The sequence below is a fragment of the Crassostrea angulata genome, chromosome 2 (assembly GCF_025612915.1).
Source record: "Crassostrea angulata isolate pt1a10 chromosome 2, ASM2561291v2, whole genome shotgun sequence".
Taxonomy (NCBI): Eukaryota; Metazoa; Mollusca; class Bivalvia; order Ostreida; family Ostreidae; genus Magallana; species Magallana angulata.
Window position 1 is genome coordinate 73,568,643 of NC_069112.1, and position 24,307 is coordinate 73,592,949.

At 32.2% G+C, this 24,307-nt stretch overlaps 1 protein-coding gene and 1 pseudogene across 1 annotated transcript; one reads left to right on the forward strand and one right to left on the reverse strand.

Moving 5' to 3' along the window:
• Nucleotides 1-1,438: 1,438 nt before the first annotated feature.
• LOC128172167 (mantle protein-like) lies at nt 1,439-11,155 on the reverse strand. Its single transcript, XM_052837946.1, has 18 exons — nt 11,031-11,155; nt 10,421-10,435; nt 8,842-8,862; nt 8,690-8,740; nt 8,233-8,310; nt 7,966-8,007; nt 7,703-7,738; nt 7,406-7,453; nt 6,759-6,794; nt 5,999-6,076; nt 5,548-5,589; nt 5,247-5,282; nt 4,421-4,504; nt 4,198-4,209; nt 3,667-3,756; nt 3,038-3,432; nt 1,689-1,721; nt 1,439-1,579 (listed from the first exon to the last, which is right to left on the reverse strand). The coding sequence occupies exons 1-16, from the start codon at nt 11,059-11,061 to the stop codon at nt 3,059-3,061; spliced, it is 1,074 nt and encodes a 357-aa protein (XP_052693906.1). The 5' UTR covers nt 11,062-11,155; the 3' UTR covers nt 1,439-1,579; nt 1,689-1,721; nt 3,038-3,058.
• Nucleotides 11,156-19,119: 7,964 nt separating this feature from the next.
• On the forward strand, nt 19,120-20,945 carry LOC128174847 (uncharacterized; annotated as a pseudogene).
• The last annotated feature ends 3,362 nt before the right edge of the window (nt 20,946-24,307 follow it).

Consider the following 24,307-nt stretch of genomic DNA (forward strand, 5'->3'; position numbering starts at 1 on the left):
ACCCAAAAATATGACAGTAAATGTACATTGATAGAAATTGGTTAAACCATTTGTAACTGGCCATTGCTTAAATGGTTGATCGATATTTATAGTTAAACAATGCGCTACTTACATCAAGAAGTTACATAAAATCTATAGGTGACAGATCAGTGATCGGCAACAGTAACTGTTGATGTTCATATACGATGCATCGACCATTACGAGTATATCATAACTTGCTAGGTTGTATCAATCTATGAGATTGATTAACCCGATGTATTTCTGTAGACGATCAGTAACAATGCTAATGTTTTGTTTTCTCGAGGATTATCAAGTAAGACATTATTTTCAACAAAAGCGATGATCAACGCAAATCCATATAAAAGTGTCTTTAATCTCGTCCAATTTTACACAATCAAACACCAGAAAATTACCTCTCTCATTCTTTAAATTTTTTAACCTTTTCTCACTTTCAGTCGCAGTCATTTTCAATTTGCTCCAGACACAACAATGTGACGTTAATTTAAAGGGCAACTACTCTAACTTAAAATAAGTTTCAAAGGGAAACTACTCAAATATTTCAAAAACTTTAAAAAGCGTTTTTTGTATTAAAATATTATGAAATGTTGAGATGAGTTGGCGAAGTGTCTGCCATATTGCCGAATATTAATCCCCACCAGAAGGACACAGAGCTATAGTCACGAGTAATGTCTAAACCAATTGAAATGTGACATTTTAGTCCGAGGAAAAACGACGGTTGACGGTACATTGAGGCTACATATATGCTAAGGTAATAATCCTTAGTATGTAGAAAGGTGAAATCATTAGGATATTTGTCGACGATTCAGCACTACATTGTAGTGACTAGTTAAAGAGAGATTCCTTAAAAAATTTGCTTGAATTGAAATTAAATAATCAGACTTAATCAACTAGTGTTATCTTATTAGAATCTTTTTCAATGAACAACAGTAATCACTGTAGCGCGTAAAGTGTTCATTTTTATTGATAATTCTAAAAAGAAATAGAAGTATTTAATTTTAATGAAAAAAGTATTTTTACCTTATGCATCAGCAATCTGTTTATCTTGTTAAAATCAGACAAATTTTAATTCTATGAAAAATAAACTGTTTTCAGTCTTTCTTTTAGCCCGTAATATTTTGCTGAATCCCAGCTAATAAGTATCAATTGACATAGTTATCTGCTTCAAATAAACGCAATTAAGATTTGCTTATATTTCAGTGTTGGTCGTGTTGGACGATATATCGGCTAATGATATAATGATATATCGATATATCGGCTAATGCTACAGTTTAAAACTATAATTTGTAACAGTGGTAACCTTGCCTCAGTTTTGTAATGTTAATGTAGACCTTCTGTTTGGAAAAAACACAACATGGATGGAGGTGTTTAGAATGTTTTTTTAAACTCAAAACCGTACACAAAAACAAGAAAATTCGGGTTAAAAATATAGATCTATTTATACAGACGCCCGGGAGATGAAGATACATTACATGAGCACCGATGTTTAATGTATGTACAAATACAGAGATACCATGGCAAATGAAATCCAATCCATTTTCAGGGTCGCATCGGACCGTGTCTGTAAAACAAAATTAAAATATCAAATTATCGAGAGTTCAAAGTCCAGGCTTACAAATGTTATGATTGAATAATTTATGTAATTTAGTAAAAATGTAAAAAGTTATTACCTGAGCTCATTTGAGTGGTTTATTGGTAGCCACCTGGTAAAGTGAAAATAACAAAAGCATGATTAAATGTAAAAAAGAAATCAAACTGAAAGGGAAAATTAAAAGTGCTGGACATGTCTTATTTTTAAAATAAGATTAAAAAAACACCTGTATCAATTAGATTATTGACAGTGAAATAATTTGAAATATTTGAATTTTAATGATTGTCTTCCCTACTATGATTATTAGGTATTGATTTAGATCTACATAATATATAATATATATGTATCAGAAATAATAACAAATAATGAAGTAATCATAATACTGGAAGGATTAACGTAAGATTGATATGCAAACGTCTTAAGTAAAGATTTTTTTCCATCACCATCACACAGACAATATGGTAATAATTAACACAAATTAAATAGTCACAATTACAAAAACACTTTTATTTAAGGAAGATATGTAACAGTGAAAAAGGGTGTAGTGCAAATATAGTAAAATGGTGAAATATGGCAGCATTGTGCATTGTACGTGTAAGTGCTTTATTTTGGACGTCTTTAAAGCAAAATATATAAATTACTGCTCATAAATACACATACGCTTACCAAGACCAATTAGTCTTGACCTGTTGTAATTATGAAAACAGATATTTAAATTGAGGTCATAAACAGCCACTGAAGAACTACATACAAGGTTATACATCTGTAAATGGTTTTGCCTCGTCTAAAATTTATCAGACATAGTCGTGTTAAAAGAAATGACTCTGCTTCGATACAATTCACACCGTCTTGAATTTGCACATTGTCAACGAAGGAAAAAAGAAATTGGGGCAGATAATTTCCTCTGTAAAGTAGAATTATTGCTGAATTTTATCATATCAATTGCTTCTTTTTCGCGTGTTGTCGTTCTTAAAGATTGCATGTTGACACACACAACAATAGGATGTATAGTTTGTTATGGCAAATAATGAGCATTAAGTTAAAGACTTAAAAATTAAAAACCAACGTTTGTGTTAAAAATGTTCTTTTTGGATGTGGTAAATTCAGATGCTTTGATATAATTTCTATTTTTTGTTACATAATTTGGAGTAAGGAAATGATATAGATGTGCATGCTAGATATATAAAGAAAGACAGGATGTTATGGATTAATAAGGAAAAAAATTGTTGCTAGACAACCAATAGTTGAGGATCTACTGAATTTTTATAGGTTATATGTCTATATCTAAAGAAGAGAAACGATTGAAGGAACCTAATGCTTTGAAAATCAGTGCAAATATTTTCTATATTATTTGGAACTTTGGAATTCCCGGAGAGTTTTCTATTTCCTACTAAGATTTGCTATAATTATTTTTTCTACGTTTCTCACCGATAACTTCACGTTTTAAACCTAATGCTTATTAGCATATCCTGATCCTCCCATGAAAGCTGCACCTTGGAAAGGGGCGGGGCCTGCCATTAGGGCGGGGCTTCCAAATCCACCTATTGGTCCCGCTTGAAAACCAGCACCGCCTCCAAAACCTGCCAATGATCCTGGTCCTCCGGCCATGCCTACCGGAAGAGCAGGACCACCTCCTATGAAGCCGCCGCCCATACCAAATCCTGGACCACCGCCTAAGGCGATTCCTGGACCACCGCCTAAGGCGATTCCAGGACCGCCGCCTAAGGCGATTCCAGGACCGCCGCCTAAGGCGATTCCAGGACCACCTCCTAATGAATTGGCCCCGCCCCCAATGAATCCCCCTCCTCCTTTACCTTTGGATTCTAAAGGGTAGTGCCAAAAATCATGAAACATATGTACACAGGTAGGGGTCTTAGATTTGCGAAACTAGTAGTAAATAAGAGTATCGACCGCGCCTAAACAATTTAATTGTAACGAATCATGTACAGTCTTAACATCCTTATGAGCTTCTGAACAACTTCTGGGTACAAATACATCTTTTTAGATAGTGCCATTTACAAGCTGATTTATTTAGTTGACCCGATGTATTGACGTACCGTAACCGCCATGAGCTTTGGCCACTGGGACATGGATCTTCTTCCTGTCAATCACTGGTACTTGGACGCCCACCTCCTTAACTCGAGCAACTACAAGCAAAGGATCAATTCGTAAAAAAATGCCAACCAGTTTATACGTTGCTGACAAGTCTTATACATCGCTGAAAAGTCTTATTATTACATGCACTTGGATATTTTCTATTCATTCTTTTCACTTCAATATCTACTTTCTTAATTGGAGCCAACTTGTTGTTTATACAATTATAACAAATTTTACGTATATTTTTGTTGATTACATAGTTTTCTATGTCTAATCCTGTGTTTATTTATTTTTTTTCCCATCCGATTCGTTATACAATATAGAGCCAAAAGATCTTTAACTTAAAGTAAAGAAGCGTTTATCTTTTCCAATATTGACGATATTTACAATTGTTCAGCCATTGTTGGATCGATAAAACAAAAACCCATTTGTTTTGTAAATAATATACAAATCCTTTGAGATAGATTCAGTCTTTGTTATTTGATTTTTACCTGCAACAGGCTCTGTAAAAAAGAAAAAAAAGACATTAACGAAATATTTAGATATAAGTAGGTATTTTCAAAGTTATAGAAAAAAATTTGTATATGATTTTCCTTTCGATGGAAAAACGTACTTCTTAGTCTTCTTTGCTTTTTTAGTATTTTGAAGTATTTATATCAGAAGCATATTTTGAATAATTTTTGTCGAAATTAAAAATGCGGTATTTAGCCTTACCTTTCCTCACGCTATGTACGTGCTTGGTAACATCGACGGGGTATTTCCTGACGACCAGACGAGGTTGTGGGATGTTCTTGAAAACTATAAAAGTCGAAGAAGTATTCGATTATTCCGTCTGTAGTATTACAATAAAATGAAAACTATAAAAGTCAAAATAGAATTAGGTTATTTCGGATTGTAATGCATTTAATGTATTTAATGATTTTAAATATTTAAAAAAATATATAAGTTGATTTTTTCTCTGTATTTTATAAAAAAAGTTGGATGATTCAAACGATAGCGGAGCCTATACTCTGTCCCAAGATATTTTGGATTCACGTTTGGCTTAATTGTTTGATATTTATAAATACCTCAGGATCCAAACGATGTTCATTCAAAAGTATGAAAAATTTCCAAGATTTCTCAGTCAAAACGCCCCTGTTAGCTTATCAGGTTTCAATACAATGCTAAAAAATGTTATGTCTACGGAGATTTTGCATTGCAGCAAGCCCGGATGATAACGTTGAAATATTGCGCGATGTATTCCGAGTGTATTCCGAATGGAGAAAAGATGTAAACATTCCCCATTAATAACCTCCGTAAGGAATCTGTTTTCGTACCTGTAAACTTTTCCGAGTGAAAGATGATAATGTGTCAATGAAATTATCTTGGAAAATATCCCTTTCAACTATTTCAATTGCACTTCTTTCACAGGTAAGTGTATTTTTATTAAAACTCGTCCAAACGTGAATCCAAAATATCTTGGGACAGAGTATAGTTATCGTTCTTTGTCAAATTGACACCCCCCCCCCCTAAAAAAAAAAGAAGAAAAGGAAAAACTTACCGTGCTCGGTGATTGGAACAGGTACGTGTTGTTTCTCTGGAAAAAAAAAAGAATCATGAAAATCAATAAAAATGAGCATTAAACAAATATTTTGATAAAAAGAAAATGAATGAAACATTTTAAACTGAAACTGTATGTATGCTTCTTTACTTAGGAAATAACTTTTGCAAACAGGTCTCGTGTGGAAACTTATTTTTTGAGCAAAAGGAAACTATTTTTAAGCGGGGCAGTTTATTTTCTAGTAATAATAGGAGTGCAAATGAAGATTTACAAAGTTATGATACGAGATTCTAGTGCTTACTGATATGTACTCTCTCTTCAAACACAGGTTTGGGTCTGAAGACTGGAAAGAAAAGATACAGTTAAAGATAATTCAAACATGATTAAAGCATGATAAAAAAGGCTAAATTAAATTATAAAGATTTGTTCCACGCACCCATTTTTCGGGCCGCTTATCAAAAAATATTTTTAGGCATAAAAAACCCTACCACTACAACAGCGCCAATTTAAAAAAAATATTTCGCTCAGTTGGAACTGAAAATCAGGTCACATTATTTAAAACTTTTTTTATATATAAAAGATGCTCCTTTGAAAAAACAATCATATTCATTTGAGTTATGTGTATCATTTCTGTGCATTTTGGCTATTGATTATTGTAGGTGTTGAACCTACATCTAATTTTCATACTGAGGCATTTATTTGTACCGTTTCTGTGCATTTTGAGTTTTGTTATTGCACGTGTCGAGACCTACTTCTGTTTTCTTTATATTGAGTCTTCTTCTTTACGATGACTTGTGGGTAGGGTCGGTCTACATGAACTGGTCTGACCACTGGAAAAAAGAGAAAAATCTTAAAAGTACTGAATGGAAAGTGAATTTGAGATAATCTGCATATAGGGAAATATTTGTGTTACATTAAAGTTTTAAAATTCAAAGAATTCAAAACTATCTATTTTAAAATTCAGAGAATTCAAAACCATCTATAACAGTTTAGACTGTTAAAGATAGTTTTAAATTCTCTGAATTTTAAAACTTTAATGTAACATTTGCCCCATTTTCTTTTCGCCCTTTTCGCTCTCGATGTCACCGGGCGAATTTAAAACTGAGCGAACTCATTTTTTTCAATTTATCTCCTTAATGCAACTGTGTCTGAGCGAATTAAAGACAAAGCGAAACTGTTTGCAAAAACACGGGACGAAAATAACCCTGTAAGCAGTACTCTCGTTCATATAAGTTTCAAGACTGAAACACAAAAAATTAAGAATTGTTTCTGAGAAATATTCAAGAAGAAAATGACACGACGCCTAATATAAGAGAAATTTAAACTTGATTGTGTAGAGATTTTGCCTTCTCACGTTAAATGAATGACATATCTGTCTGTTAAAGTAATGCCTAGTGGTAAGAAGAATACGAGTAGGCAATTTTTGTTTACTGACAATTCGGAATATTGTCAAGTAATAACAGATTTAACGTACACGTAAGTGAAAAATGTTAAACCCCAAAACATTCTCACCTGTTTTGACCTTGTGTATGGGCTGCGGGACGTCGACTGTATAAATGAAAACAAAATGAATAAACATGTAATATTTTAAGAACACATATTATCATACATGTTTATCATTGATAGCATATTCTATTTCATTCCTTTTACCCATCAAACATCAATCTGTGAATGTTTGAAGCATATATGTTTACTCACAATTTTTCTCACCATTTAGGTATGACAAAAATCAACATCAATATCTAAATTCAATTATTCCTTGTAATACTTTATTTCATAGAATATTTATTCTAACCATTGCTTTACTTTGAATTTTTAGGAGGATTTACATAGACATTGTCTGTTGCCTTATCCTTTTAAATCATCAATAAAATATGTTTGAAATAAAATATATTAAATTACACCCATCAGATGCGTTCAATCAAAACTTTACCACGCTAGTAAAAACAGTAATATATCAGTTTCATTAGTGATGTCATCCATCGGTAATCATAACATAATGAACTGTCTGTCAACATAGTTAATAAAATTGGCTTCTGCAATAAACACTGAAGATGATAAGCTGTCAGTTAAGACTTTGAGTTGACGCTAATTATGGAAACCTAATCAAGGAAATCTAATTATAAAAACTAATTATACAAAGCTTGCCATGACATTACCTGTCTTGTGAACGTCAAACTTCTTCACGACCTCGACAGGCTTGATAACTGAAGAAAACGAATAAAACATTGTACGATCTACTGAACAAATACTAATAAAACCATCGAATGAGTTACTGAGGAAAACGAACATAACATCGCATTATTTATTGAATAAATCAAAGTTAAAAGAGAGAGAGAGAGAGAGAGAGAGAGAGAGAGAGAGAGAGAGAGAGAGAGAGAGAGATGTCATTAAAAGGGTGATGTATATAAAAACAATGATTTAAAATGTGGAGATAATAATAGAACCAAACTTACTTGTGTGTTTCCTAATGTACGGCTTGTCATAGATGTCTACAAAATTGAAACAACATCGTCAAACAATTAAATAATAAAAAATAAGAACTATATGAAACTTGTCACTATTTGAAATATTCATTTATCTCACTGAAAAATAATTGACAACTAATTTTATGTTGATATTAGAAAAAAAAAAATATCGTTTTACAACGAAAAAACCATCGCATTTTGAAAAGTAAAAGTAATTATATTAACATACCGCCGGTATAAACGCTACTTACATTTCTGTACATGTACTCTTGTTTTTCGGATAATTTTGGGTCCTAGGTAAATGGAAAATTAAGATTTAACCGTTAAAAACTAATTTCTATCAAGTTTTCAAAAAGGTATAATATTGTTTTACAGAGAAAGAGAGAGAGATTGTAAAAGCAGTTTGAGAATTCATCTGCATTATAAAAGAGCTATATAAAAATTACAATGAGAGAGAGAGAGAGAGAGAGAGAGAGAGAGAGAGAGAGAGAGAGAGAGAGAGAGAGAGAGAGACTTACTATGCACAAGTCTGGGAACTTCTTGTCTAATAATTTTGACCTCTTTCTGAATGACAGGGACCTGATGAATAAGCCCGACTATGAAATAGAATAATCTGACAAATGAGAGGCATGTATGAACACACGGAGAATTGAGATATTATATTTTCCAAAAAAGGTTCGTTAAAAAACGAGTATATCTTGTAAAACCTCCATTTGTTATTTTTACAACAAAACAAACAATTACATTATATTTTTGTCACCTTACAATATCCCCCCCCCCCAGAAAAAGACCACCAAAATATTAAATTAGGCTGTGTGTATTTTTAAATTCGAAGCAAAATTATTATTTTATATAAAATAAAAAGTTTGTATTGGTGAATTGGTTAAGTTAAATGACGTTAAAATATTGGATCCGCCTCTGTGTTGGTGAATTGGTTGGGTTAAATAACGCTAAAATATTGGATCCGCCTCTTACCTTCCCTGTGTACGTCATGTGCTACTTCATGTACAGCCTGTTTGGCATGCGCTAAAAAATGAAAAAAAGATTATGTTTCATTGGTTGATCAAACGGCGGGATATTTGAATGAGAAGAAAATTTTAAAAATCGTTTATATTTTAGATACTTACGGACCACATGTACGGATGGCTCTGAAAAAGTAATGGAAATCATATATTGAATTACACAAGTTTAATTAAAATAGATCATGGATTTAATATGCTTTATAAATATAATGTAAGAAAAAAGAACAAATAATTGTAGTGTATCAATATTGTGTAACATTTATAACTCAGATATAGCATTCGTTACTCTAGAAAAATAGGTCAAGGTAATATGCCTGATTTACGATAGTCTGTTAGATGTTATATGTTGGAACATAAAAGGAGTTGTAATAAGCGCGTCCTTTACATAATAGCAATTTTGACCCCAACGCTATTTTCACCTTGCCGTTCATAAAATAATAGGTCAAAATTAGGTCAGTGCTGGCAAAAAAATCATTGCCTCAGCACAGTGAATAAAATACGACAAGTGGCACAATTATTGCCGGTGCTGGTTCGTTTATATCCGGCGAATGATCACGAACAGAGAACAGTCTGGTATTCACGGAATGAATTCTTTCCTGGCGTACGGCAGACTTACAAACTGCCCATGTTTTATATTTTGATATGTGTTTAAGATCAAACGTACTTGAGTGGTAATCGATTTTTGGGGAGAAAAATGGAACAACTGTAAATACACCAAATCGCCAATCGTGCCAATTTGATGTATTTTTTTTTTTACTTTTTTGGGATGGCGGGGTGATAATGTCAGTAAATAAGTTTTAAAAAAGTTCAATGCATTTTTCTTTTTAATTGTTCTTTAATATATTTTACTGAAATTCAATATGTCTTTAAATATATTTTAGGTTATACCCATTGGATGATAAAACCCCCCCCCCCCAAAAAAAAAAAAAAAAAGGATTTCATTTTCATAAAAATAAATGAAGTGCGCAGAACATTCAGGAATAAATTGTTTTTACAGTCCATACTAGATATAAATAGGACTTAATAACAATGCATCATTATTCTGTTGTTAATATTTTTGAAGCTCTCTTTTTAATGAGAATCCGATGCCAATTACATAATAATTTTCTACTCAGTAAAAAGTTTACATGACAGTTTTATTTTTATTTCTGGGCCGCTTACATCGCTGCAGACATGAGGACAAATGATCACGTGCGCCGAGACATGACATACTACAATGCATCAGTTGCGCTTCAATGCCCCGGGCCCCATACATCATTAAACACTGCAGCGTAATAAAAAAAAATCCCAGTGCGATATCAATTGATCATTTCACGGTCGACTGCTTTTACTTAAATACATTAGCATAATTCATTTATATCGACGCTCTTAACAAGTTCATTGTGCAGGGATGAATCTCTCACTGTGTGTTAAAAAAGTAAGAACTGAATTCTGATTAATCATTGTTGAAGCTAATTGTCTTTGCGATAAATTAATCCTTAAGATGACAAATTACACCGGAAATTAACATTTGCATTGAAAAAAAGATCTCGTTTAATTTATTCTTATAAGAAGATGATGAAGTTATAAGAATACAGAATTAAAAATATTGTCAGTCTATTAATGCATTAAAAGGGATAATTAATATCTGTCAACATAAAAATGTATAATGAACATAAGGGTGTAAGCTATGTTGAATACTTACCAGCAAAAGCCCCGACTACAAAAAAATCGAAACAAAAAATTGAATTATTAAACTAATTAACAAAAAAAATAAAAATCTTTTAAATTTACATTTATTGAAATATGATTATAAATTTTATAATGTGTATTGTCTCAATACAATTAGGACAAACATAAAAGAGAGTGACTCCGTTTTAGTTGTTTATTTTTGATTTATATTGCAATGCCAGGCATTCATTAGTATGGCAGGCATTCTCAACAGTGTCAAACCCTTACATGTCTAGATGTCATTGTAGATGAAAAATGAATATCTGTATGAATATTACAACCCCTCTGATCAGTTCATACGGACTGAATATCAATGTTTGTATCATTATTCTTTAGAAGTGTAATAATCTTATTGCTTAAATTATGAAAATACATTTGATAGAATTTGAATACAAAGAAAAAAACCTGAAGTAAAACTTTTATTTTCAAAATGAATTGATTTTTAAAAAAAAATTATTAGAGAACATGCGTGGTTTGACACGTGGCTCAGAGAAATCGAAAAATTATGATTTTTTTAAAAACAATATCAAATTTTTAATTTGAAAAAAATCATTACGTAATTGATATATATTTTGAAAACTTACCAATGACCGTTAACAGAATGGCCGCAATCATGATTAACACACGCGGTAAGGCTGCTTCCTATTCAAGCCGTACAGTGCCAACTCGCAATAAATGCTATATATACCAAGTTATTAAATGTAGCGATCGACCTATCCGCAGACCCGAATTCAATACAACTTTCCCTCCTAAACACGCCCCTTTTCGTGGTTTTGGAGGCCCCGCCCACCAAATCATTTACATAAACCGCGCCAGCCCAGGAAATTAATGATCATGAATATTCATGTTTGTCCGCGGGGCACGGTAAGGACGGTTTGGAATAATGTTATCTGTCACGTATTTGTAGAACACCGACTTGTAGTGTGTTACGGATAGCCCTGAAAATTCACACATCATAATTAATAACATGTATCTTGAGGACAAATGATCCATTTTGAGAGCGATACAACCCTATAGAACGAACAATTGTTTGAGAGATAAATCAAACGCCATGTAAACAGATGTTTATTGATACATTCTCTCTTTTTCACGTCTGCAATTGGAAAATAAACACTCCATTATGTACTTATTACTTTATTTACTTAGTCCATTAAGCAAATACACTGTATTAGTATGAGTACAGTCTTTATTCCCAAGGATTATCAAACTGACCCGATGAATGTACTTAGGTCATAAACAGTCGTCCTTTTCTAATGTAATATCTTGTATAATGATTATAACAGACTATGAAACATTATCTGCCTTTATTCTCAAATAAACCGCCATTTACAGAATAATCTACCCATAATTACAAAGAAAAAGAATTAAACGCACAACAATATGTTGATGTTAACACGGCATCAACTCGATGTTTCGTTAGTAGAGTAGACCAACGCCAGAAGTGATGATAATAAATAAGGGTCTATATCAGTTGTGATATATACATGTATTTGAAATATACCGTTACGTCTGTCGGGTAGTCTGGATTAAGTTTCATTAATATTGTTTGCTGTAATAAACATGATATAAATATATATGTGTATAGAATAGCATTATACTACAGTAATATGCGGTTACTTATCTTTATCTAAGGTTTTCTTTTAAACTTATACAATATATTTAAACATGTATGTACACCTCTCTCTCTCTCTCTCTCTCTCTCTCTCTCTCTCTCTCTCTCTCTCTCTCTCTCTCTAAAGTCGCAAGTGTATAAGTGTAACAGTTTCTTTGAAAAAAGAAATGATCTGAAAATGTTAATTATTAAATGATAGAGGCTAAATTAATTAATTATTAAAAACGAAGAGAGACCACCGTGCCGGTTTCATATACATGAAAATATAGGCTTTTAAGATATGTATGTAGCTAAAATATCCCTATTCAGATGAAAACATGTAATTATGCAACCGACTTATTATAACATGAAATCACAAAGAAAATAAAGATTTAATGAATCATACTTTATCATCGTGTCAATAAACTTAAAAATCGCTGGGCATTTCATAACAAAGAAGGAACAATGTCTCTAGATTATATTATTATATATTCAAACCATTTGGGTGTGCTAGACTGCTTTAGTTCATAAACAACAACAATATTCTTATATTAAAGGTTTTATAACAATCTTGTCATCCAGAACTCTTTGCGACAATTAAATAAATCAGAAAATGGAAAATTCATTTTCATGAACAACCGAATACATCTTGATCTTAGTCTTATTAAATATAGACACAATTTCAACATATTGCAATAGAACTACCCATCCGCGTATGATCAAAGTTGAAATGTCTCTAATGATACTAAAACATATACAGGGAAATATTCGCCCCAGTTTTATTCCGCCCCTTTTGTCCTCATTGTCAACGGGCGAATTTATGACTGAATGTCTAGCTGAAAATATCAAATTAAACACAAAAGTGTCTGGGCGAATTCAAGACGGGGCGAATTTATGACTGAATGTATAGCTGAAAATATCAAATTAAACACAAAAGTGTCTGGGCGAATTCAAGACGGGGCGAATTTATGACTGAATGTATAGCTGAAAATATCAAATTAAACACAAAAGTGTCTGGGCGAATTCAAGACGGGGCGAATTTATGACTGAATGTCTAGCTGAAAATATCAAATTAAACACAAAAGTGTCTGGGCGAATTCAAGACGGGGCGAAACTTTTTGAAAGTGTAGAAGGGCGAAAATTACAGGGGGGGGGGGGGGGGGGGGGGGGAAATAACCCGGTATACAGTACTGATTTCATGAATAGGTCAAGCAATGAAGTAACCAAACAGTTCATCTTGGAATTTTTCTCGAAAAAATCTATAAATAACTTCAATATGCTCCTGAAAAAATTTCCATTGCAAATGCATCTGTTCCTTAGTTTTTTGTTAATTAACAATTAAAAAACATACATTGTATAACTGTTCACATGTCTTCATTACAGTTTAATAATTGATATATATTTACCACAAATTAAAATTTTTACTGGTTTGAGCTTCATGTCGTTTTCCAGTTGACCAGAATCTTAATGAGTTTTTTTGACATTCAACCTTCATTATGCTCTCATGAACCACCGCTGCCTTTTCATAGAAATAATTTTCTAAGAAATTTTCTATTTGTCAGCTTTCTAAATAACCTATATATGCCACAAATATTCTTACAGAAAAACAAACAAAGCTGCAAGTTCATACAGGGGTAACGGACATATCTGTTGTTGTTTTCTTTTTGAGGTTTTCTTCAGTAGTTTTAGTATGTATTGACAAAAAAATATGAATATCAAAGTGGACATCTGCAATCAGATTGACTACTAAATACTGTATGCACAGGGTTATCTTTTTTACCCTTGTTTACTTGCAAATGCTTTCGCCCCGTCTTAAATTCTCCCAGACAAAGTTCTGTTTAAAGAGAAACAATCTGAGATATTGTTATTCCCCCCTATGACAACGAGGACGAAAGGGAGGGGGGGGGGGGGGGGGGGTCAGAATCGGGCGAATATTTCCCTGTTATCAATATGGTAAAATGAAAAGTGATTGAATATTAATGTTTGGACTGAAAATTGATTCCTCATAAGTGAACAATATAACAATGAAGATCAAATTAATCTGAAGTATAATATCAAAACCCTTTATCAAAGTAAGTATTGTATTTCAAAGTACCATCAAATATAAGTATCATATAAAACATGTTATAGTATTTATTGAGTAACATATATCGGTTACACAGTTCAACAAACCACCATTTTATGCATCGTTCGTGATACAGACGATAAATAAGCTCTAATTCAACTCTAAAATGCATTGCAAAACCATTTTGCAATCGATAAAAAGGTTACGAAAAAAACATCTACAGATTTTTGCACATATGAAGTTCAGTATACGTCTATTAGCAAACGTTACGTTGATATTTAAGTTGTATGTACGTACGTAACTTTTTGAAAGCAAAGAAACGTAGAGCGAACAGCCATTTTCGTGAGATGGGGGTTTGGGTTTGAGGTTTTTGATCTTAAGAGAAAAAATTAGTTTATACATTTATTTGCAAAACATAAATGATATTTCTATTTTTAAAATATATTTATTTCCTATTTGAAGTATTATGTTTCAATTATTTTGTAAGGTTTAAAGTCTTTATGTAACCCATGCGTAACGATTCTGGAAATAAAGCTCTATCTTGATCTATACTGATAGTAAATAATCATTAAATGCATCATTATGATATGAAAATATAAAAAAAAAAAATAACCAGGATTTTGTGCTTGGCAAAATTAAATGCTTGACTAGTCAATTATACAGAATGAGAGAGGGCATTAAAGCGTGCAGTAGAGTAAGGGAAAGGCAAGGTAGTGGACAGTTAGTATGATTGAAATATCCTGGTAGACAATACGGAAATGTTAAAAGGAAATGCAATCTCTCTCGTCATTGACGGATATTTTTTATGTGTCCTTTTAAGTTTAAATAATGAGTTTGACCGATGTGAAGGAAACATCCCAAGCAAACCATTTTATCGACAGCAGTGTACCTTCTATCTTTTTTACTTACAAATTCGTAATTATGAATTTTGTTAGGTTTTTAAGTGGACTTTAACCTGGTTTTATTATGACATTGCTATAGAGAATATACAGGATAAAATTGTTAGAATATTGTTAAAAATGATTGTTAAATAAAGATAAGGTTTTGGCGCATTAAATATCATCGACCGATTTTGACACGGTAGGCCCGGGTTCGAGTCTGCTCTGTAGCAAATTACTTTACTCCACTTGTGCACTCATTTCACCCAGGGGTTAAAATGGGAACCTGGCAAACGAGACAAGCTGGCTATGTGAATGTAAAGCATGAGCGCCGTTATGTGGCAGCCCTGTATGCTACCCAGGGAGTGGAGGATGCTATGGACTGTACGGGTCTCGCTAGGTGGTAATGTGTAGATGTTGTCGTGCGAGGCAATTTACTTTACTTTACCTCTACCTTTACCTTTACTTTTCAAAAACTACTGTCTAATGGCTAATTAATCTATAATAAGCTCATTATTCTTGCTTCATTTGCATCACAAATATAGCTTAATGTTCTCTATTAAAGCCATTCATCAATAGATATGCCAAGTGCAATACTTTTTACCCTCGTTACTAAAGAAAAAGCAACAAGGTCAATAGCAAGGTCAATTCATAAACAAGTCTGAAACATCTCTCTGCATTCAGTTGAACTCAGATCTATTTTCACTGAAAGGTGTAACCTTGAAAGCGTTTTTGTTTAGATGTGTTTGACCTTAAAGAAAAATACAGAGTCTGCTGTCCCAAACCGTGTTCCTTCGCATGTTTTCATGACTTAGATGAAAAAAAAGCTGACAATTTTATAGCCCTGTTACTCAACAGTGATTCAAAATGTGTCGATGTCTTCACCCATGCTGTCGACATTGTGTAAACTGTTTAGATTTGACACGGCACCAAATCACTTTACACAAACGGTGACTAACATTAACACAGGTTCAAACAGTACCGTTTTTGGAAAACAGGGAAAAAATCGCTCGGCCTTTTTTCCAAGTGTGTTGAGTTGAAATTCCTTATTAAATTTACAAAGTTAAATGCATGTAACAATCTCAACTATAACTATTTTACGAATCTTTAAAAATAATATACAACCTTGTCAGTAAGCTACGATTGAATTTCAATAATATATAAATTTTCTATAAAAAAAAAAGTCATATTTCCCCCCCCCCCCAAATTATTTAGAGAATGAAAATGACTATCATAAATGATTATTAATTTGTAAATCTAACACCTTTTTTTTATCCGGGTTCTTTTGGCATTATCAACAAACAGTACATCCGAATCACGCAATAACCGTAGAATTTTTTGCAGCATTCCTTCATCTCACAAATAATAGATTTCAAAAGAGAAGTCTTTGATACTGTGAAGTTCTGAATTATGACTGTCTTAAATAAGTCTTAAACTGATTGCACTTTAAATAATAAGAGCTATGTTTAGATCTGTTTGTCGATATTATTTGCAGGATTTTTTTGCTAGTATTATTTCATTTCATCCACGAGAGAATTGTATGACCTGAAATGCACAGAGAAGTAAAAAAACCAAAACATTAATGGACAGTCTATCTTAAAATTAATTGCTCTTTGACCTCATATAATTCCATTATCAGCAGGAGAAGATAAACATACATAACCTAAGACAACAACAAATGTTCTGTTGTTCCTATTATTCATTTTCTCACATTCAATAGAAAATAGATAAAGCTTTTAAAACTGACTGGAATATTTAAAAATTGCTTATAACCTCGTGTTTTTTAGCCACACCACTAATAAGTTTTTTTTCAAAGTTTAATTTCAAGCAGTTTTTTTTTCACCGTAAAAAAATTCATGGTGTTTAATTGTGAGAGATTTCTTTTCTGATTAAAATCATAATTTAAGCTAAATAACTTAATAATTAGGCCATCAGCCATTTTATGTGAAAAAACCCACTACAATCAAAGGTATATAGTATATAAACGATTTATTGATATTATCATCATTTTTTTGCATTCTAGGTAAACAAATAGTCTTAAGAAAAACATGTAAATGGAGTATGAAATGAATGTTGTATAATTATCATCATTATAATGTCAGCAACCTTAGTGTCATTTAAGACACATGCAAAAAATTACATTTTGTTCATGTAATGTATAACAACTCTGACTTTCTTACATTTTAGACAGCACCTGTGTGTTTAAGAAAATTACTAGGTAATCGACTTTCATTAAGTCTTAATATCCATTATGTCTTTATCTTGAAATTGAAAAGTTTAGATTCATTTTGTACTGACAGTTTTATCAATTTATGATACAATCATATTAAATATTTGAAAATGACGCAATATACGAGATTATTATTAAATTAAAAAAAAAAGAAGAAAAAAAGAACAAGAACCCCCCCCCCCCCCAACAATTTTCATAATTTTAACTAACGATAAAAATAAGAAGACCTAGAACAAATTGAAAGCAGTACATATCATACTAAAGGATTATTAACCTTTTTGTTCTTACATCTATAGAGTTTTAGATAGGAGAGATTGAATGTTCTGGAGGGACAGCCATTAGTGTTTCGATCAGTGGAACCGATTAGAACCATCAATACAAACATTTTCAAACACAATGCTGAACAATCTACCCTTCTCCAGAAAAATTGCTTCAAAGTGGGGGTACTTTGATCCCTAGAAATCCCTTATTACACAGTAGTGCGTTGCAAATGTACAGGACAGATATTGTTTGTAGGTCGATATTGTTATGTTGAATGTCTTTGCGTCTTTAATGGATTATTTGTAACATATTTCACTAGTCTTTGACCCCTTTTGTACTACATCAGTCCCTTCTTCTTGATTTCGTAGAATAGAACTTTTATCTTACTTATCATTTAATGTTTGATACATATATCTTGACGATATGTAAATTGACAAAAAACAATCTAGTTCAAAACGATATTTGAATATCGACTTAACATTCGTACCAATTGTTTTGCTACAGCGATCCCCAAGGAATAGCGGCACTAGCGTCAAATTACTGCCTAGCGAAGAACGTCAAACCTATGCATATTATCAATATTAGTGTTCATTTAAGAAACCTGCAAACTTAGCCTTTATTTCAGGTAATATGTAACTACAAGTACATTTTTTATAATATGATGCAGCACTTGTTTTTTTAAGATTAAAGTAAAATATATCATCGGCCTCCCTCCCATAATGTGGAACATGATACAATCATCAATTATCTAAACAAGTACTGGTAAAAAATAATAATCAATATATCTTATAATTAAACAAATTGTTACCGATAGGCTGCGGAAACATTGCATTGGGAATAGGTAAATCAAATAATTTAGCTCCCCTGAATGTTTGTAAAGCAAAAATATTTTTTTGGTTTGATTTTGTATATCATGCAGTATAAAATATATAATATATGAACCTAGTCTTAATCTGCTGCTTGAGATATATAAGCCAAGCCCCCCCCCCCCCCCCCCCCCCCCACCATCTTCTTCGGCATATTTCATTTCAGGATTTTTTGAATACATGTTCATCATCCTGCAACAGTCATAAAATATTTACCATATGTCTAATATACTCTTTATAAAATAAATTAAAAAAAACAAGAAAATATTAAATCAAAACATGGTTCCACCATCCTGACTGATTATCTATCCTGCTTCTATTCCTATTCTGCAAATAAACACCACGTCAGCGATTCTGGTTCAGGGCACGATAAAAATGTATTTTTACTGGGACAGCTATTAAACATCACGAGATCTGAATTTTAATATCAAATAACCAGCAGCACTGATTCAAACGATGACATTACTTTTACCAATGACGTCTGATGAACTGATGAATCAGTCGATCCAGCTGTTCGTTCTTCATCAGTGCAATTCTATGATTCATCACATCAGGTCATTTTGCACCAAGTTGCAATGAATAGAATGTTTAAGGATCTTGTAGATTTCTTAATGCACCGAGACGCAATATATAGAATGAGTTCATGTCTGTCTAGGTTATAACCTTATCTCCCAAGAGAACTGCACCTTTGCAGTTGGATAAGATAAGGTTTATTATAAAATAAAGCCTTTGCTTTCGGACTATATCACTTTCAAGGTTAGTAGAGAAAGTGTTAACTAACAATGTTAATCATCTTGGCTTTAATATGTGCAACACTTTTTTGCAGAGGATGCAATGGCTCTGGATTGGCAAGTCATGGAACCACGGTCCAGTTTATTCTCGAAAGACTGGTTGTATTAGAAGAAAAAGCCGGTAAATATGAAGAGAAAATTCGATTGCTAGAGAAAAAAATTGGAAAAAAAGACAAAACTCGAACACATTGTTCAGAAAGAAACTCTGGATATTGAGTAATTGCAAATAGCTGATGAAAACAGACCAATATTGAAAAGCAAGAGTAAACCAAACTTAGAACGACATGGCGAAAGTTTACAAATAGAAATACAAGGTCTACCTGGTATCCAATCAGTGGGTGTTATTTCATGCATGTATTTTAGAATCTATTAAGAGTTAAAGACATTTCTCGCCTACAAGATCCTTTTCTTGTACTATACCAACATGCATTTTCATCTAATGTACTGATATAGTTATTGTAATCTTAAAATCAAAGACTTCCAGACCTATGTTTATTCGATAGTAATTTAGGAATTATGGTTTTTAGCATTATGACATTCTAACCCATTTTTAAAATGTTTCTCTTTATCGTGAATTTTCAATTTGGTTTTTTTGGCAGGTGATGCTGATGCATTTTATGCATATATGGGTGCCAATGTAGTTAATCCAAGCAGAACTCACGTGATTATATTTGGCGTAGCTATCACAAACGAAAGTGACGGGTACATTCCGAACCTAGGAGGGTTCATAGCCCCCATGAATGGTGTTTACGATTTTAACTAGAAAGTTATTGCTCACGAAAATAGCAATATATTTACAGAAACAACTTATTTCACAACGCATGGTAAATGTGTTTGTGCCAGTGGTGACGTGTCGTATATTTTCGTTACTGGAGTAAATGGAATGCAGGCGAAACTGTGCTGACCCATACTCCAGCAGAATCCAACCCTGCGTCGAGAGGAGATATTGTAAGCTTCTGTAGGGGTCGATCCGCGTTCAGAGGATGGATAATGTTCTTATATTATACTTCAATGCTATCTATGTCAGATGTAAATCAAGACACGTGCATGCAGTTTACCGCCGTAAACAGAATTTTAAACATTTCATTATTTGGATTAACATAAGCAAAGCGCTTTTATCAACGTTAACCAAAAAGGTAGTTAAGACGTCGCTTACATCAAAGATAACAACGATATAATAATAAAAAAAAGGTGAACTATTTTTTGTAAAAAGTATTCTGTTTTTTTTTCTTCTAAATACTACGCTTCCCTTTACCTCATCAACAGTGTCGCTCGCGCAATATAAAGTAAAAAGTTCTAAAATTATTAAAACAATATGCTTCTTAGTTTTGAGATTTTTCTTTGCTTGTGAGATTAGTGCACAATTAAAATATCTTTTATTGAAAACTAATCTTCTGACATTATTTACATATCTACAATATAAAGCCGGGGGTTTTAAACTTCAAGGAATACTTAAAGTACATATCTCATTATTTGCCCTATTCACACTGATAGACCGAGGAACTCTATTGTTTTCCTTCTCGAACACGCTAAAGGAAGATTGAGTTTTGTTGCGTTGACACAAAAACCAGGTCACCCAAATCGTCAACATGAACCATGCAGTCATCTAAAAAGCAATTAAACACATACAATTAAATCTATCAGACTATTATACGTCATTCTACAAGCTATGGACACTTTGCAAAAGTGCTGAAGAGGCATCAAAATACACTTTTGTAAAGTTCTCACGGCTTGAAGAATGGCCAGATAGCTTATAACAATTTGATTGTTACAATTGTATATGCTCAATTGCTCTTTAGCTGTCTGGTCCATGTTGACGATTTTTTCAAAAGTTTAAAAAACCAAAACAACCATTCAGAAGCAAATGGAATTTCATTGATAAGTCTGCAATGCCTGTTCAATCTCTTATTCTGTGGTTTCATCAATTTTCGTTGAATACCAATTTTCGTGGATTTCGTTGTCATGTTGGTCCACGAAATTAAATGTTCATTGAAGTTCAATTTCAACTAACATTTAGTATTGATAGGATCATTGGCCACGAATTTACGTAGCCTTGAAACTGTGGTTTTCCGAAAATCCACGAAAATTGATACCCACGAAAATTAATGAAACCACAGTAGTCTGGTCTTCCCAATGGAGACAGAAAAACGCAAATTCCATGTTTTGCAGCAAACAGATTACTTAAGGTGCACTTTGATGAACAATGATGAATCTTCTTGTTTATATTTATTTACCTACTAATGGTTAGATGGATTTTTTTATGTTTACGTTTCGTCGACATTTTTTTTTTACAAATATTGAAGAAAACATGTTGTGTTTTGTCTTTGATATTTTTGATTACTTTTTAAAAATAAAATATATACATATTTGCTTTTCATAACCTTCTTACAAGTATATTGTGCATGGTAAATTTTAAAGACAAATATGTTATTTCGACTTTCTTTTTATTTTAATTTTGACTTCTCTGTTTGAGTTCATTGGTGATCAAACTAAAACGGATGCGTGATTTGATGAAATAAAAATATCAAGTACTTGTCAAAATCAGTACATTTAATAGCTATCCGTTCTTGAAGAGTTATTTTTTTTTATTACTTTGTCGAAACAATCATTTATTTTTTTTTATAGAAAAGATGTACTAATCAAGAGTCGGTACACTAAACACGTGAGTACCATATAAAGTCCGTGCTACAGTTTTGTATTCAGGTCACAATCGTTAAAGCGTAAATGCCAATGAAGTTACTTTACAACTGACATATTGAACATGATGTCAACTCTTCTCTAATCATTCTAGATCAGTCTAAAAACATATACATGATGTCAACTCTTCTCTAATCATTCTAGATCAGTCTAAAGTCATATACAGTTAGGTGTACTCTTCTGTAAATTGAAAGTATTGCATTATTTTCTATTAAAGAACTTTTAATCAAATTATATCCGCTAAGTGTACTCTAAATAAATATTTACCAATCTGATTTCAAGATAAAGTATAGTACTTATAATTGATTCTCTTTGCAATATTGTTTACTTGTTGCCTGTTCCGTCCTATATAATATTGCATTGTAAGACAAGTTGTATAACCCTTGTTAAACTGTCAAGGCAAACAGAACCCAAATAGTATATGTTTAACGGGTCGTCATATCAAAATAATATATAATATGGCTTTAGTGAACGTTTCAGCCACAAGACACTATTCATCTACGACTTATCAGTTTTGTATGGAAACCAGATTGAGCCATTAAGTTCACCATCGCTTCATCGCAACATCGAGGTTTAGATCGATAGTGTGATGTCGTGATAACGCAATGATAATGAAACAATGATACGATGAAGCAGTGGTGCGATAGCGCGATTACGATAACGCGTTAGCGCCAAAATGTGATGACGATAGTGCGATGACACGACGAAGCAATAGCGCGATGATCTAATGGTGCGATAGCGATGTTGCGATATAACGAAGGCGTTGTGTTCTGTCGGGTCATCGTTATGTCTCTATCACGCTTTCATCATTTCATTGCTTCATGGTGCTATAGACCGTATTGTACATGCTAAAATGAAAAGAGAGATGGCGTCAGGGAGTGAATGAATGAAAGGATTATATATCAGAAATATAGTGACTATACCCCGTAGATAGACTCGAATCTATAAAAATAATTAGTAATTACAATTTAACCATGCCTTTCTTGCCAGACATATGCATACTTACAATAGCTAAAATATAGTTTAGCATATGAAGATTACAAAACAAACAACAATCGAATGATCAAATCATGGTTTTAAGAATTGAAGGCATTTTATTACATCGTCATGTATTTGTACAATGTCCAGTGACATTTCGAGTTATATTAGATTTTAAAATAAGGTGAAAAGGTGCGGGGGGGGGGGGGGAGTACATGAATAGGTATTCTAATTAATTTGTAGCAATGTGACTGTAAAACAGTGTGTTTTAATAGAACTGAGGGTGGTAGAAAAGGTTGAACATATTTACTAGCACAATTTGTTTTTGAACTGCCTGGTAAAAAACATTTTTGCCGCTTTGCCTAAGAAATTCTTTTTGTAAAGGTTAATGAAAAAAGTTGGTAGGCAATCTCCTGTAAATTTTTTTTAATTTTTCATTCAAAACCTGTAGTTATATTTTAAAGCATATTAATGAAAATTGTATTTTTTAAATATTTATTCTATTGAACATTTATATATAAGAATTAACATTACATATAAGTAATGAATATGATATAATATACATCTCTAAAAAGCATATGTTTTAGTCTTACAAAATAACTTTTGGTAAAGATGAAAGTGCTTTTATTACGGAGGGAAATAGATTAAACGGCAGAGAGTAGCCAAAAGGAAAATTAATGAGAGACAAATGATAATGACCTTGCATGTTCCAGACATTAAATTATCACTTTTCATGAATAATCGCATCGATAATAAATGCACTTTCTTAGAAATACATTTTTCCTTTAGACAGTCTCATAATTATTGGTTTCTTTCTTTACGACATTTAAATTGATTCTTGACTGTTAAAGAAAAAAACCTCAAATAGAACGGACGTTAAGGAGAAACAACCCATAATGAATTATGTTCCAGACATTAAAATATAGCTTCCAATGAAAAATCATATCAATTATGATAGCAATTTCTCAGAAATACATTCTCCTTATAGACAGGCATTCGGTTATTGGTTTACTTAATGACATTTGAATTAATCCTTGACTGATTTAAGAAGAAAAACCCAAATAAATGGAATGGACATTAAATGGGTATACCAAACTATTTAATGTCTCAAACATTTGAATAAAGCGTTCCATTAAGAAACACATAAATAATATTGACAATTTCTCCGAAATACATTCTTTCTATTATCAGTCTTTTTATCATTGATCCTTGACTGTTTTTTAACGAAAACATAGACTTTTTTAAAGATATACAACTGATAGTAATTAATGTTCCAAATATTAAAATAAAGCTTTGCAAGAAACATCATATGAATTATTAATTTCTCAGAAATACAGCTTTTTCTATTAAAATAAAGCTTTGCATGAAACATCATATAAATTATTAATTTCTCAGAAATACAGCTTTTTCTATATACATTATTTTGGTTTTTGGTTTCTTAATGACATTTGAATTTAATCCTTGACTGTTTCTTTTTTAAAATTCGAATAAATAAAAACATGTT

What these genes read in the sequence shown, in the direction of transcription:
- LOC128172167 (XM_052837946.1), bottom strand. Translation starts at nt 11,061, where the DNA reads ATGATTGCGGCCATTCTGTTAACGGTCATTG. An exon ending in AGTTCCCAGACTTGTGCATA is followed by an intron (nt 8,008 to 8,232) that starts GTAAGTCTCTCT and finishes CCATTTACCTAG; the next exon opens with GACCCAAAATTATCCGAAAA. An exon ending in AAGAGTACATGTACAGAAAT is followed by an intron (nt 7,739 to 7,965) that starts GTAAGTAGCGTT and finishes TCAATTTTGTAG; the next exon opens with ACATCTATGACAAGCCGTAC.